The sequence below is a fragment of the Centroberyx gerrardi genome, chromosome 7, assembly GCF_048128805.1.
Source record: "Centroberyx gerrardi isolate f3 chromosome 7, fCenGer3.hap1.cur.20231027, whole genome shotgun sequence".
Classification (NCBI taxonomy): Eukaryota; Metazoa; Chordata; class Actinopteri; order Beryciformes; family Berycidae; genus Centroberyx; species Centroberyx gerrardi.
Genome location: NC_136003.1, coordinates 11,675,407 through 11,691,413, shown reverse-complemented (window position 1 = coordinate 11,691,413; position 16,007 = coordinate 11,675,407). Strand labels below are relative to the sequence as shown.

The following is a 16,007-nucleotide window of genomic DNA, read 5'->3' as shown; positions in this document are numbered from 1 at the left end:
CCTCATGGTTATTTGATTATTAAGATGTTGCCATTGCATTTCTTTCAGCATCCATGCAAATGGTCGCTCGACTCAATGCCCTTAATGACGATCGCCATGAAAACATCAACTGCATGTTTGAGAAAGTCCTGAATAAGGAGCAATATCTTTATGCTGAAGCCTCTAGTTTCTCTGGAGGTCCTGCTGAGCTCGACTGTGACCTTTCACCTCAGTCTGCTGTTGGTCTCGGCTCCAAACCTGCTTGTGGATTTGAGAGCCTCAATATATGGGAACCAATAGTCAGCACAGCTTCATCAGCATGCAAACTTCTCTTGGATATGGACAAAGGAGACCTTCCTCCCACAGAGAAAGAGTCTCCTCTCATGACCGAAGACACAGCGTTAGGTAATGCTGGAGCATCCATCCACCCAGCTCAGCATGTTGAGGCTCAGTCCAACCTGCTCCGCCTTGTTGAGGCTCCAGTGACTGATGACTTCAAAATCATTGAGAGATTGAGGCTGCTTCAGCACTCCACCAATGGTTTTGACGATGACTACCACCTGGAGGCAGTTGGAAAGAGATACCTCTATGCTCCCCCAGGTGACTCAACTGGATTTGTGGCTGACTGCTGCTCACCCTGTGGATCCGCTCTGGGCTGCCTGGATGAGTGGGAGCCACTGGTCAAATCCCACTTTGACTTGGAGAAGGAGGGATTTGGTGAGAAGCTCCTCTCCGCTTCATCACATTACAGATTTGCAGTTGACTGCTCCCCACAGCATGGGCCGACTCTGGACCAGCTTGACAAATGGGAACCTGTTGTCAGCAGCACTGATTCTCACCTGATGCAGTTCCTCTCAGAGGAACTTAGTGAAAAGCACATGAATGCTTCATCAGTGAGTTCTACATTTATGGCTGCCTGCGCTGCACACCATGCCCCTACTCAAGATCATCTTGATGAATGGGAGCCAATCGTCAAAGCTGATTCTGACCTGATGCTGCTCCTCCAGGACTTAGAGAAAGAGGAAGAACAATGTCCTTTTATCATCAAGACAGAAACGTTTAGGTCTTGTGCACAGATTGAGGCCGCTGCTGAAAGCTCTGTCACCGTCCTGCATCAACCTGAATGTTGTGAGGGAACAGAAGTCACTGTCCTCTCTGCTGGACCTGACAGTATCTCCTCCTCAGAGGAGGTTTTCCCTGTCTCTCCTGCTGAATACACCCTCATCCACCTGCTGAAGGAAGGATCAACCAACCCGCTTCAGGAGTCCCAGGCTCCAGCCATCCAGGTTGAGGTCAAGGCTCCACCAAGCCTTGTGGTTGAAACTGTAAAGGACACCGAAGATCTGTCCGGTCTGACCCTGGAAAAGACACTTTCACCCGTCCAGCTGGTCAAACCTACAGGACCTCAGAGTTCCAGTGCCAAAGACAGCCTGTCGACAAAACCAAAGAAGAAGAAGAAGAAGCGTGGCTTCTTTTCTTGGCTATACTGCATATTCTGGGGGAAGAACAAGAAATCTGCTGACAACATGGCTGCTACAGCAGATGCCGCTCCAACAGACCTGCCAAACAGAAGGAGATGAGCCAAAGTCCTGCTTGACTGCCCTCTCACCTGCAGTCCACTTCTGAGCTCCTGTCTTCTTCCTATCCACTTTACACAACTGAACAACTGAATCATTTTATTTGAATACATTTATTTGCACACCACTGTTACAGTGTCTTTGCACATTTCTTCAAAACACACCTTTATTCCTGCAGTTATGAGTAACCTGTAGCCGAAAGCAGTGAAAGTGTAATGGAATTAGTAAATATATGTTGGCCATTAACATTTTCTTTACCTCTATTACTAACAATATAATGAATACTTATTCTAAATGTGTCTGTTTTTTCACTGAGAGTCCATTTTGCTTTTAATATAGCACTTGTTTTCTGTAAAAAAAAAAACAAAAAAAAAAACACATGTCCCACACTAAATACAGTTTAGCAGAAAGTCACATGTCCATCTGGTAATCGATGTTAGGAGAGCAGACCCTAGACCAGCTGTTTGATGACATTTCTGTAACAATATAGCATACACAAAAAATATGGAACTTCAACACACAGTGAGAGACTTAATTGAGCAAGCGTTATCGAATGTAATATACAGTATGTTGAGATGAAATATCAAATATGTCAATTTTATAATCTAAAATGTAAAATAAAGACCGTCATAATCCTTTTATAAAACAATTTAGGGTCTAAATACTTACTCTATAACTAGGGAACAAGCACCGATAACATTTGTTTTGTCCCCCCTACTTATGTTATTGTACCCTGTAATTATTTTTCAACACCATAACTACATTATAAATCTCTCATAATTACAAAATGGTTACCACTTAATTCCAGGCCTTCTTGTTTTGTTACCCTGTAGCTACAGCATTGTTATTTTATTAGTAGCCTACCCCATAATTAAAAACTAGTTACACCGTAATTAGCGGGCTGTAAAATAAAGCGGGTTTTTTTTTTTTAGATGGGCTAATAAGTCGAGCCAGCCATATTAATTGTAAGGCCGCAACAGCCACACTACAAACAGTATTTCCCTTTCCGTTACACGAATATAGGTACTTCTGATCGCTTCTGATCATTAAAAGTACGTACCCCCGGGCTCCGTACAACAGCAAACTGTCTCACAGGGAAAACAAGCATGTTTTGATGATCGTAGATGCCGTTTTTGTCACATTTTTGTCAGCTGTAGAACGCTTGCTTGATTGGTACGCAACTGAAATAAAGTAAGCTACAGTTCACTAATTAAATTAGTTAAAATTATCATTAACACTATATTTAGTATATTATCCTTATTAAAAGTAAATAACTAATTAGGAACTAGAAGGGCACTCGGAGAGCGCAGACCTCCGCCAAGGATAGTGCTATTATTGCTTGTTCGTGAGTCGGATCCGGATCCGCTCCAAAATATAATGGGTTCTTCCTTGGCCCATGCTACACCCTTCCACGAAGTTTCACGAAAATCGGGCCAGTAGTTTTTCCGTAATCCTGCTAACAGACAAACAGACAGACAAACGGCACCGAAAACATAACCTCCTTGGCGGAGGTAAACCTCATTGGACCTCACGCCCGACTCAGCAGCAGTACGGAGGTAGCTCCCGGTGGACAGCCACAATACCCACATGGGTTTGCGTCGTGTCCGGGCTCATATTCTTCACAGTCCCTACAGGAAAGACACCGGCCTCATGTGTAAACGTTGCGCACGTACAGAAAGGTTGTGTACGCTGGTTTTCACGCACACGTCGGGATGTATAAAAATGAACTTGACGTGAGAATGTGCGGGCCGTCCCGCAAACTTTAGACCATGCGTACGCACGTGTCTGGCTTTGTCAGTTGGCGAAGCCAAACTATGAAGTAGTGAAACTCTCCAAATGTTTCAAAATAACGTTTTCACTCATTTCAATGTGCTATGTCTATGAAGTAGTCTATGAAAAAACGTAATTATTATTATTATACTGATACACCATAATAGTTTGGTTATTTATGTGGATAATGTTTAACATTGGAAAGGCCAAAACCCATCTGTCATTGTTATTTTCAATTGTTAGTTCCTCCAACACTGGAGGAAAATGGTATTTTTTCCTCCCTCCATGACTTTTCCTAAATATGAGGGTTTTAAATGGATGAAAAAAGCCACTTAGGAAATAGATACAGGCACTCTCCGCTATATCGCCGCGTTGGTTTGTGTGAATACGCGTCTCTCTCTCCTCCGGCTCGCTTCAAGTAGGTCTGACTTATTGAGCGCAATGAAAACCTAGTCAAACTAATTTCCCACCCACAGATGACATCAGGCCTTACTCACAGTGCCAAAACCAAGATCGCCAGTAAACTGGACAGTTTTCTTTGTTTATGTGACATGGAGATGTTAACGCACGTCGGGGACTGTACAGTTGCCGAGGTGCACAGAGATCCATGGCGCACAGGAGGCGAGGCGCACAGATCCATCTCTCCTGGGAAGAAAACGCAGTGTCGGGTGGGCAGATGCACTCGGAATAAGTCCTGGAACAACTGTGTGATGTCCAAACGATTTGTGTGTAGTACCTGCTCACACAAACCACCGAAGCTGTGCGCTGACTGCGGGACTGAACGGTAAGAAAGGAAAGGCCACCCGTGCGTAAAACTAAAAAAAAAAAAAAGTAGTGTAGAAAAAAATGCCACAAATTGCCATATTTGGAGCGGCAGCACTGCGAACACTGGACATGTCACATTATATGGTTTTGTTTTTAATCTTTTCAATTGTGCAGTTTTACCTTTATTTACAAAAACACTGCATGCGTAAAAGCACATTGGACATACTTGGAGAGGGGAGCACTGAACACAGACACATTCACCATCGTTTTTGACAAGAAGGTGACAAGAGGGGCGTATTTATAGTCATTTGCATAGTTAATTCTGGGAGGAGACAAGGCGGGGTGAGAGGCTCGTGCATGTGCGCTCAATTTCACGTTGATTGGGATGTATAAAGGAAAGGTGCGCAGGACCTGGCGTGTGCACGGTTTTATACATCTGAAAATTTCTGTGCGTACGTACTTTTCAACTTTTGTGAGTACGCCATCTTTCAGTATGAAATCTACGCAGTCTTTTATACATGAGGAAATTCTACGTTTATCTTTCATTGCGTTTCAGATTCTCAGCAGCTGTCATACCCAGAGTGCACGTTGGCTACGTTGGCGGTGCGCGTGCGTTCACAGTGAACGTAAACGCATGCGCACCGCGAGGGGAACCGTCAGGACCTATTATATTCTAAAAAATAATATTTAAAAAGTCATCAGTGCTAATTTTATTTTATCAATTCATAATTTGACAATCAACATAAGGTTGGAAAAGGTCAGCCTTTGCTTTTTATTTTCTCCAAACTACCTACCTTTGGTGTGAATATAATAAGGTTATTTATGGTGGAGGGAGGGTCATGCATTTTCCCCCAGTCACTCAGGGAGGCTCAAGGAAAAATATTTGTAGCTCCGGGGAGGGTCAAGATAAAAAAAAAAAACGTCACACCCCAGCCCCCCCCCCCCTTCTCATAAATAACGAACAGTCCCTAACAACAGTCTCTTTTTACATACAAGTTTGCTGACGTAGGTATCCTGGTAGCAAAATATTTTATCTGTACAAACCTTTGCTCGCCGAACTGTTTCTTAACCAAGGTAACGAGCTAACTAGCAACAGCCATTAGCCATTAGCATTAGTCGTTTTAACTTCTAGTTAACGTTAACGTAGCTAAAACTTCGTGCTACCTGTTAGCCGTTGTATTTTAACTGCTAGCTAGCTATGGAACTAATATATGTAAAATACTTTTTTTCATTATTTAGAAGTATTTAAAGGCAAAAATTGTAGCTAGAAGCTAAAAAGTCTTGATTTTTCTTCTCTACAGCGTAGAATAAAACAGCAATTATTAACTTGGAGCATAGAGCCGTTCTTCCTTGTGGTTTTTGCATAGCGTTTGGGAGTCTTTCTCAAGGACAACACTTAACGTTATATTTTTTGACAGACCTCTTTTTGTGTAGACCATGGCACAGTCCTTCCCAGCAAAATCAGCTCCAACCTGCCAGTCGACCCCCAAACCTGGGCACTGCCTGGTGTTACCAACTGGGATGGTTTGTTGGTTCAGCCCTAAAATTGTAGCCATTGCTTTTCCAATACTTTACGTCAGATATCTTTCAATGAGACTGCAACCCCCTGAACCTGAGTTTATTTCTCTATTTTGTGTTTAAGCCAGTAGGCCATATGACTGTTTGTGTTGTGTTTGTGCCCTCAGGATCCTACTAAAGGACAGGATGTCATGAACCACAGTATCCCAGGGGAGGACACGTTGACATTTGTCACCCTTGATGACAGCCATGGGAAGCACAGGTGCAGAGTTATGTAATCTGAAAGTAAAGTCTAGTCATTTGCCATCTGCTCCATACATTTTACACACTAAGCCCATGTGCTCTGTTGCTAAACTGACAAGAGGAAGTTTTGACTGTCTGGTGTGTTTAGTGTATTGTTATACAGGCAGAGGCGGCTCACCATTTTTTTCTGACCACCTAAATGACATTGTGAAATATTCTACATAGGACATATCTTGATCTTGCATAAGGCATCAGTTTTATTGTGTATTTTAATTGCTCAGGGCTGCTAAAGGGTATTCACCCAGAAAGCAGCACCTGGAAAAACCCACTACATGGACAGTTTTATCAGGTATGGCTCTCTAAGGGCCTGGAAAAACTGTTATACTCAAGTTTCTCTTTCTCTCTCCTTGGAAGTGTGGACTCAGGTGTCATCCTGGACATCTCCAGCATCAGTGAGAGAGATGAGGCGCCTACAAGTGAGATGCCACCTGAGGAGGCTGCTGAGGCCGGATGCTCCTATCCTCTCAGCTCAAAAATAGATGAGATTGGGAAAAGGGCGCAGGACCTGATAGAAAGGATCAACCAGAGCCGAGCCATGGACCAAGAAATCATGGCCAGCTTTGAGAACGATCTGTTGAGTAAGGTAATGGCTGTGGTTGGGATAAGGCAGTCAGCCTGATTATTACCTTTGCTGAGTAGGTTATGTTTTTAGTTGTCTGTCTGTCTGTCTGCAGGATATCTCAAACATTTGTCAACAAATTTACATGAAATTTGGTGGGCAGATAGGCATTGGGCCAGGGAACAATTGATTGGATTTTGGATGACCTGGATCTGGGATTGATTCCAAATCCTATTTGCAGGGTCAAGAAATCAATTTAACTTAAGCGATAGGAATGTCTTTGGGTGTAACAGCAAACTGAAGAATTGTTCAGTGTGAGATTCGAGAGGTTTGCGGTCCCCAAGTGCCTTCTAGTTGACCTTAGTGATTTACATTGTATATTCAGAAAATAATTTAAAGCACTCATGCAGCTCCACCTCCACCAGGTGAATGAAGTGTGTCAGCAGGTAAAGGAGCAGATGTTCAGCAGCTATGAGGAGCACGGCCGTGGGATCGAGGCCAGTCTGCAGGAGCTGTCCGAGGTTCTCGAGAGGAGCAGCCAGCTCAGCTCGGAGCTGCAGGGAGTCAGCCAGACGCTGTCAGCCATCAACACAGGTCTGCTGCAGACACCAGGGTCGTGATGGAGATACAAAGAGGGTATATCAGGCAGAGGCAGGACGCCATTATAAGCCTTAACAACTGACTGTTGTTCAGCTTGTAGTTCAGTTTGTAATTGGAAGTGCAAGCATCTCAGTTCTTTGTAAAATCACTAATGAATATTATGAAAATATGTTTTTTTATTTATTATATTTAGTTTTATTTAATTGATTTCATTGTTTTAGCCACCATCACTGGTGGCTGATCTTCGGTCATAAATCAGATCTTCTTTATCGATCTCATTCATTATTATCTGAAAGGTAGAAGTGGTCCTGGATCAGCACTCCAGCTTTGAATTGCTTGATGGATATTATCCAGAACTTTCCTACACACAATTAGTATGTTACAGTTACAACAGTGTGTGTGTTCCTTGTGGCATCTGTATGTGCAGTTTACTTTCCGGTGGAATGTTAGCTGATCGGTAATGTTTACGGTAATGTGGAATGGTGGTATTTCATTTGATATCAAGGGCTACATAACAGTTGTGATGCAAGAAAATACTGGCATGTCATGGAATGACAAGTGTTATTCATTTTGACTCATCTATTTAGCCCTTTTCAGCGCATAATTTTATCTTATGTTTGACTAATTGTACAATATTAAAGCATTAGCTATAAAAACCTTTTATGGCATTGTCTATTGGTTCCTACTACCCTTTTTTTTGTTTTCTCAATATTACATAACACATTGACAGTAAAGTCAGCTTTTATGATATTTTTAGTGACTAAAGCCTTGATTCCCATCTTCTTTATTGAACACTCATGATTATGCCAACAGTTAATATGAGTAGCAAAGGTCAAACTGCACTAGAGTGAGATGAGGATTAATAGTAAAATCCTCACCAAACCACCACACGGCAATTGACAAAGCATTGTATTTTGATGAGAAAAAAATTATTGACAACTGGTGTTAGAGAGGTAATATTAAGGACATCATGGTACTGGTACAGTCTATGATAAAAGAAACAAAAAACAAGCCAACATAACGTTATAATTTCTCTTATTTTCAAGAGAATAATGCACAACTTGGTTCAACACAACTGTCAACCTGTTAGTGTGGTGTGTGTGTGTGACTTCAACGGACAACATGATGATTTCTCTTAATTTCAACATTGTAACAATACACAACTTGGGTCAACATAACTTTTGAACCCAACATTGCAATTGTGTGTGTCTGTGTGTGTATAATTAGTTTGGGGTAAGTTGAGTTGCCCTGGAGCTGGCAGCACATTTTACCCCACAACCACCATTTTGATGAAACTTCTTTTTTTCCAAGTTTATGTCCTTATATTGTACCTTAGACATCCATTAACTAACATATAATTAAGCCTCAAATGTGTCTACTTCCATTTAAATGGAAAAATCATGACTTCTTTACCATGATGAAATCACTTGACAGCAAAAATCACGTTTTTGACTCACCACTTTCATCATGTGCTCTCCATCACACTTCTTACTAAATCTATGATCACATGATATACACATGTTACATAGAAACAAGGCCCACAGGCTCAACTTGCACCTTATTCCTCTACAGACAACTTGAGTACTTAAATAAGCTTAGTTTTTATTAAAAGCTCTGATCAACAACATTGACTTTTGACAAACCATGCAAAATGATGACATCTGAGGGATAGAGTCAGTAAAGTGCAAACAGCATTCATCATGGTATACTTAATTGAGGGATCAGCAAAGTAAGATTACGTTTTACCAATTATCAAATGAAAACAGTATAATTAGAGAAAATAAAAAAAGCTTCACAGGCAATTTGAAACAAGTCTGGGGCCATTTAGGTTCTGTTGCTCTATAATTACAGTATTACGGTAGTGCTGTATGACTTCACTTTGCTTGCATGAATAACTGCAGCAAATCAGTAACCCCACAATTCTACAACCTCAAACATACCCATTGATCTTGACCTCTTTCAAAACTGTTCATACTTACTGTCACTATAGTGAATGACCACAAAATTATATTCAACGAATTGAACTCCCACTATACACTGGGAAATTGGGAACTGAAAATAAATTACTGCTACGGTATGGTGACAGAGTAGAAAAATAGCCCTCTTTAAAGTTGAAAAATTTACTTTTGAATAATTACCACAAGTTCAGTGACAGACTTACTTTTGAAAATCTGACTGATTTCTCTCAAAATAAAGCTCTCAAATATATATTCTACAAACTTAAGAGAGAGAAAAAAAACACTTTGATTATACAGATGACAATCCATCAAAGTAATCTGAAAACTGCCTGTGCCTTATTACAGAGTTGACAGGAGAGTGACATTTTTTTGACAGGAGGTTCCTGTTAGTTGGCTATCTGCCAAAAGCAGGAACAGCAGTAAAAAGGCCAGATTTATTTTCCCACAGTGAAGGACTGTAATCCAGTGATGGCTCTGCCCAGGATCAGGGCGTGGATATCATGGGTACCTGGAGGAGGAGATACACAGTATGACTCTGGATGAATAGGTACAATACATGTGCAGGTGGGCACTGGTTGGGACTATAATATTCCTTCACAAATTCATCAGCTGTGATGCAATTTAGTTAAAAAATGAAATCTATAAATGTATATTGTTGCAGTTGTTCCAACCAGAAACTGCCTTCTTTTAATATAATCTGATCGGTTACACTTATTACAATGCTGACTCCTGCTGGTGAAAACAAATACAGCACTCCAAATCCAGCTTCATAATGCACACAAGCAAACTGTCAGTAATTCATCTAACCAGTGTGCATTTTTACCCCGTGTATCGAAAATAAATGATAAAAACTCCCCTTCCCCTTTCAGTTTCTGTGCTTACACCGAGTTTAAACATGCCCAGACAGGACAGCTTCACTCCTCCCTCCAGCCTCACCTTCGTACGTGTTGACAGACTCCAGGTTCATGACGTGGCGGATGATGTGGTACTCGTCAGCGATGCCGTTTCCTCCCAGCATGTCTCTGGCCTGCCTGGTGATGTCCAGGGCTTTACCACAGCTGTTCCTCTTTAGCATGGAGATCATCTCTGGGGCGGCTCTGTTGAGACGCACAGGCAGACACAGCAGATGAGACACTGGATCCCAAGGTCCAGGGCTATTATATTCTGAAATGTAATGCAATGTAATTTTGTCTGTGGCCACAATGTAAGAGCTTGTAGAGATTCAGTGTCACCACCCTGCGGCACGAATGCCCTTATACACTTTGATGTAGGGGCACAAAATAACAGAATAGTGCTAATTCTATCTCATAGACCCATCTAATACAGTTCAGTTAAAGGTTCCTGCAGTATTTACTTCTTTTCATCGATGAGTCTCCCCAGCTGCAGACAGGACTGTAGGCCAATAGTGATCTCCGTCAGCATGTCGGCCATTTTCTTCTGCATCAGCTGATTCCTGGCCAGTGGCACGCCAAACTGGATTCTGGGTTAGAGAACAAGATAATCATTTTATTTTCATGTTTATCAACAAATAATTCAAATCACTATAACATTAACTGTATTCGGAACATTAAAGAAATCACAGCATCTAACCAAAAATGTGTGCTTTCTGCTCATTTCAGTAAATTAACAGTAGAACTACGATCTGATGCACCAAATAAAATCTTGAGGTACTCAATTCCTTGAGCCCACTAAGCAAAGCTGATCAGGTGTCAAAAATGTTAAAAAACGCCTGTGCCCAGACAGACTCTAAATTGAGTTTTCATCCAATTCCAAACCATCAGAATGAAATTACTCTGATACTGGATACAAAGCAATGATGCAACACTCCTGTATGACACACGGATAGAACAGAAATAATCTAAGGGCCAGTCCTGGGCTCCGGACTTCTCACCTGTCTAGTGTGTACTGCCGAGCAGCATGGAAGCAGAACTCTGCAGCACCCAGAGCGCCCCATGCGATACCGTAGCGGGCGTTGTTCAAGCAGCCAAAAGGACCCTGCAACCAGAGAAAGAAGAGCATTAACTCCTGTGTGCAGTATTGATTCCAAAGTGTTTAATTCCATCTAACACCTGAATCACATTGCGGAATTTCACATAAAACTACATAATAGCAATTGTATCCTACTCTGCGTACCATAACCATTGAGTTAGACTTTACTCCACTCACCCCTAGGCCAGAGGCTTTAGGCAGCAGGTTCTCCTCAGGAACCTCCACCTCGTCCATGATGATCATACCGGTGGCGGACGCCCTCAGGGAGAACTTTCCCTCGATCTTGGGTGTGGAGAGGCCCTTCATGCCGCGCTCCAAGATGAAGCCGCGGACCTTCCCGTCCTCACATTTGGCCCAGACGACGGCGACATCCGCTACTGGGGAGTTGGTGATCCTGAAGGTGGAGGAGGAAAAGGAATCAAATGTTAGGGAGAGGCCTTCGTGTAAGCCATGGTAGGCCGGTCTAGTTATAGAAAGAATAAAGATTTTTTTTACAGTTCCCAATTGTTCAATAAAACATGCCTGCCTAGACAATCCCTCAGTACTAATGGCCATAAATACAGACACTAGACAAATGACAACATCTCAGGGAGTTTGATAGATTAACTGCTCCACCATGTGGACAACTGAGGCTTAAACAATGGCATGTTGTTTACAAGTCATATGGCGTCCTGGGAAACAACAAAAACCTTGACCTTGAAAGTAGAAATGCTACTCAAAATTACAAGATGACATTTAATGAGATAAAAACAAGGTAATTACATTAAAAAAGTTTTGTCTGTGGTTGTCATGAACCCTGAATGTCCTTTACACTGAATTCATTCTCTGTGTGACCAGAATCAGTCAGAATGAATGGGAGTCAATAAGCCTGACACAAACACCAGAGACGTCCAAACATTATGAATATATGCTTGTTAATTTACCAGCAACCAATATAACCATTTCACCATTATTCAGTTAATTATTCTGGTTCAAAAACATTTACAGGCATGCTGGCACTGGACTGAACTACTAACATAAACTCCTCTTAATCTCCTGTACCTGACAGGACACACTGTTCCCAAGAATTTGTTTACATTCTTTAACGCCGCTTGACTCTGCCTTGAAATAGTCCTCCTGGGATAAAGGTAATCTGAGCACACGCACACACACATACACACATTTCTGCTCTCGCAGTGATGCATATTAAATAACTTAATTCATAATATTGTGTCCTTTATCAGATGTCAAGCTTTCAAGGTTTGAAAAACGTATAGTCAGGTATTATTATTAAAACAGTCATTAAAGTCTGGAGTGTGTTTGTAATACGAACCACTAGGTATTTATAGGGAACTATAAAATTGGTAACACAAGATATATCACATTGCTTCACTTCTATCAGAGAGCAAAAGAGAGTCCTTGATTCAAGGTAATGGAATAAGTAAATCCACAAAGTGTAAACCCGGTACGAATGCCAACTGTCTCTATTGCTGTTGAGGAATGCTATGCATGTCCTGGTTGCCAAAGTAGACTAAAATTTAAATTCCAGGTAGGTGCTTCTCAATGAAGCCTTTCACAGAAACATTTCAATTATCATTTATTACACACGCTACTTCAAGAATTCAACTCAATCTGCTCACCAGGTCTTTGAGCCGGTGAGAGTGTAGGTGCGACTGGATGGATTGTACTTGGCTTTGGTTTCCATACCGCTGGGGTCGCTGCCGTGGTTCGGCTCCGTCAAGCCAAAGCAACCCAGAATCTCCCCACGAGCTGGGAATGACAGAGGATTAAGAAGGTGATCATAATTCTGGGATAAATCAATCACGTTTAAACAAAGATCTCAGTCGGTAATCATTGGGTTTATACAGTTATAGTATTAGTATCCAACAAAAGCTCTACTAAAATCATCACTGTGCCCCCAAGTGTAAGGAAGAAGTAGGAAGAATAGGTGAGGAAGTTGTTTAATTATCACTGGGGCAACCCGTACTAAAAATGCTCTGTATACATTCATGGTAATTATGAGTGGATAAAAAAATGCTGTCTCAATGGCATGTATAAATTTAAGTTGTTTCTCCCCTCTTTTCTCCTTACCCAGTCTGGGGAGGTATTTCTGTTTCTGCTCCTCGGTGCCATAGGCATTGATGGGGTGCATGACCAGTGAGGACTGCACACTCATGACAGAGCGGTAGCCGCTGTCCACTCTCTCTACTTCTCTGGCAATCAGACCGTAAGCCACATAACTCGTCCCAGCACAGCCGTAACCTTTATATCAGACAAAGGGAGCAAAGTTATTATGAGTGTCAGCAAAAGCAGTATGTGAAAAGTTAATCAAGTAAAATATCATCAGGTTTATGTTTTAATGATTTTGGCATGGTACACACACAGTCAGAGATTTCTCAAAAACAAACAACCCTTTGGCCTACAGTGTGCAGATGACCAAAGTCCATCGCAGACAGTTACTTCATGCTAGAGAAGTCAGACTTCAGAATAACTTTATAGCCTACAATAATATGCCATAATAAACACAGATCTGGTTGATTCTGTTTAGGTCATCAAATAGAGATGGAAGGATATACTGTATGTATGCCACTGTAATACATGTAATGACTAGTGAGCAGTGCACTTGTTAAATAGGGACATGGCTGTAAAAGGCAGTAAAATGGTTCAGTTTGGCTCAGACTCACCTTTGATGGTTGGGCCCAGGACACCCAGCTCTCCCATCTCTGACACAATCTCTCTGTGGAACACTGACAGAAAATGACACAACGAGCTGTCAGACGTGTTAAAAGTTTCACCACTGACATTCCATTACTACTACTTGAGTGCACATAAACAATTTAACAAAGTGGTAAATAAATGTTGCTGCAGCCTGGACTGGGGAGTATGCCCGTGAAGGTAACATGTAGCATCTATAGCATCCATAAAGCCTAGATCATGTATGTAGGGGGATCTCTCACTCTGGCTTACCTTCGTTTCTGTTTGCCATCACGATGCGGGGCATGAGTTTCTCCTGGCAGTAGGTGCGGAAGGAGTCTCTGATCATAATCTCCTCCTCAGTCAGCTGGCCCTCCAGCTCCAGGGCATCACGCCAGTTGAACTGGACCTTGGCTGTCAGACAGTTATTATAAGAGCAGTTATGAAGCCATCAAACCACAGTTAATATGTTTCAGTGTGTGCTTCAGTTTCAAAATGTCACTTGGGAGGGCAATTTCATAAGTTAGTAGCCTATATCAACACCTACGTGCTTTGGGCTTCTGCTCAGTCTTCTCTGCATCTGTGGAAATACAACCCACATATTATCAGTTATTACAAAAGTGCACAGTATTATATTATTATGTATGTATTATTAAGTGTAAAGATTCCCATTGTGATCAACAATAACTTGTTAAAGTTTAATAAAACAGATGATACAGAGATAAAACACTACTTAATCTCACTTTCTCCCCTGAAATCTAAAATAGTTAAAAAAGAATACTGGTATCATTTAGACTTACAGCTCATTTACTATCTATGTGTAGTTTACATTTCCCCAATCATTTTGCAATGCGTATGTAATTCGATTTTTCATTATTATTATTAGTAGCTTGAAATGAACTGCTGTCCTAACAAAGACAAAGAAACTTTCATTTCTTCATGTGGGTGTCAGTTGATTAACAGTAAGCAGATCATAAGGTAAAGCCTGCATTGATATGAAAACACTCAACTCGGGCACAATGAAATAATAAAACATAAACTGTAACAAAACCAAATTAAGGCTTTGCATTTACTGTGATGGATCATCTACCCCAGGCAATTTTCAAGTCTGGGTTAGTTATTTTTCATACTGTACAAGAATGAATGGCAGCAAATGGCTTCTTCTGAAGGTAGGGAAACAAGCCCTGATACTTCCAACTATACTGACTGTAATGTAGAGGGGAAACATAGATTGTTGGCACCAACTTCACAAGCATAACCCTTAAAAAAATATATGTATGTTCTGTTACGAAACCCTTTTGCCTAACATTGCTTGTAGTTTACAGCTAGACAACGTTGTCTGTAATGGGTAACATGTAATAGTGATTACCCCATCTAGCAGGTGCTGCAGTTCCCTGTGCTCTGGAAGCTGAGATGATGGCACATCTCTGAGGGTTGACCAGGAGTCGGCACACAGCGCCTCTCAATGCCATGACGGAGATTATTCTAGAAGATGCATAAGAAATAGGAAAACCTGAGGCGAGTGCAATAAACATTCAACCATACAGTAGATGCAATGACATGAAGTTTCACATTCCCTCATTTCTCAAATTACAACTACAGCAGCTATCAAAAAGTGATTCTTCTTGCAGTGGCTTCACTCTCACTGCTCTGCTTTGTTGACCTGTTCATTGTCTAGTATGAGGCAACCTGTCAGACAAGCATACCTGTGCGAAAAGAACCAACTGGCACTGGTTTGTTGGCAAGACAGGCTAACTAGCTATGCTATTTAGCGTTAAGTAACGTTAGCCTGCTCGCATTAGCTAGTAACTTGGGTGTGAACTGTAGATAAATTCCGAACGACTATAACGATGAGCACTGGCTTTGGAAAATACTGGAAATGTGGTGATAACTGTAATAGGAAGGAACATTTACCTGTGTTTAGTAGTACAATAAATCCGTGTCCTAGCTTCACTTTGCCTCTCAGGTTGACAGAGCAGCGGGGTCGAACGTCAAAACTGGTACCTACGTCATCGCGTAAAGCAAACCAAGTTGGCTGAGATGTGTCGCCATGTTGAGTGTGGTATTGCCGGTGAACTATGTGGCAGTAATTACACAGTGGTTGCCTTAAGAAACTTGTACAAATCAAACTTATTGTTTATGCTAAGACAACACAAAATCTCACATCAATGTATAATGTTGCGGAGGAACTATTTATTTGTGTCCTTCCATCATCACTGAAGATGGCTGCCTGTAGTGGCCGCTTCAGCTCACTCTGTCTGGCAACTGAACAACGTTTCTGATTGGCTCATTAGCAGGGGTGTGACGGTTCAAGGC

At 41.6% G+C, this 16,007-nt stretch overlaps 1 protein-coding gene across 1 annotated transcript; it reads right to left on the bottom strand.

Annotated features, from left to right (window-relative positions):
• Nucleotides 1–8,014: 8,014 nt before the first annotated feature.
• LOC139926684 (glutaryl-CoA dehydrogenase, mitochondrial) lies at nt 8,015–15,669 on the bottom strand. The gene is made up of 12 exons (XM_071918475.2): nt 15,606–15,669; nt 15,061–15,176; nt 14,239–14,271; nt 13,965–14,105; nt 13,682–13,744; nt 13,089–13,259; nt 12,638–12,767; nt 11,196–11,412; nt 10,921–11,024; nt 10,384–10,509; nt 9,966–10,126; nt 8,015–9,537 (listed from the first exon to the last, which is right to left on the bottom strand). Exons 2-12 carry the CDS (start codon nt 15,161–15,163, stop codon nt 9,464–9,466), a joined length of 1,323 nt encoding a protein of 440 aa, XP_071774576.1. The 5' UTR covers nt 15,164–15,176; nt 15,606–15,669; the 3' UTR covers nt 8,015–9,463.
• Between the last annotated feature and the right edge of the window lie 338 nt (nt 15,670–16,007).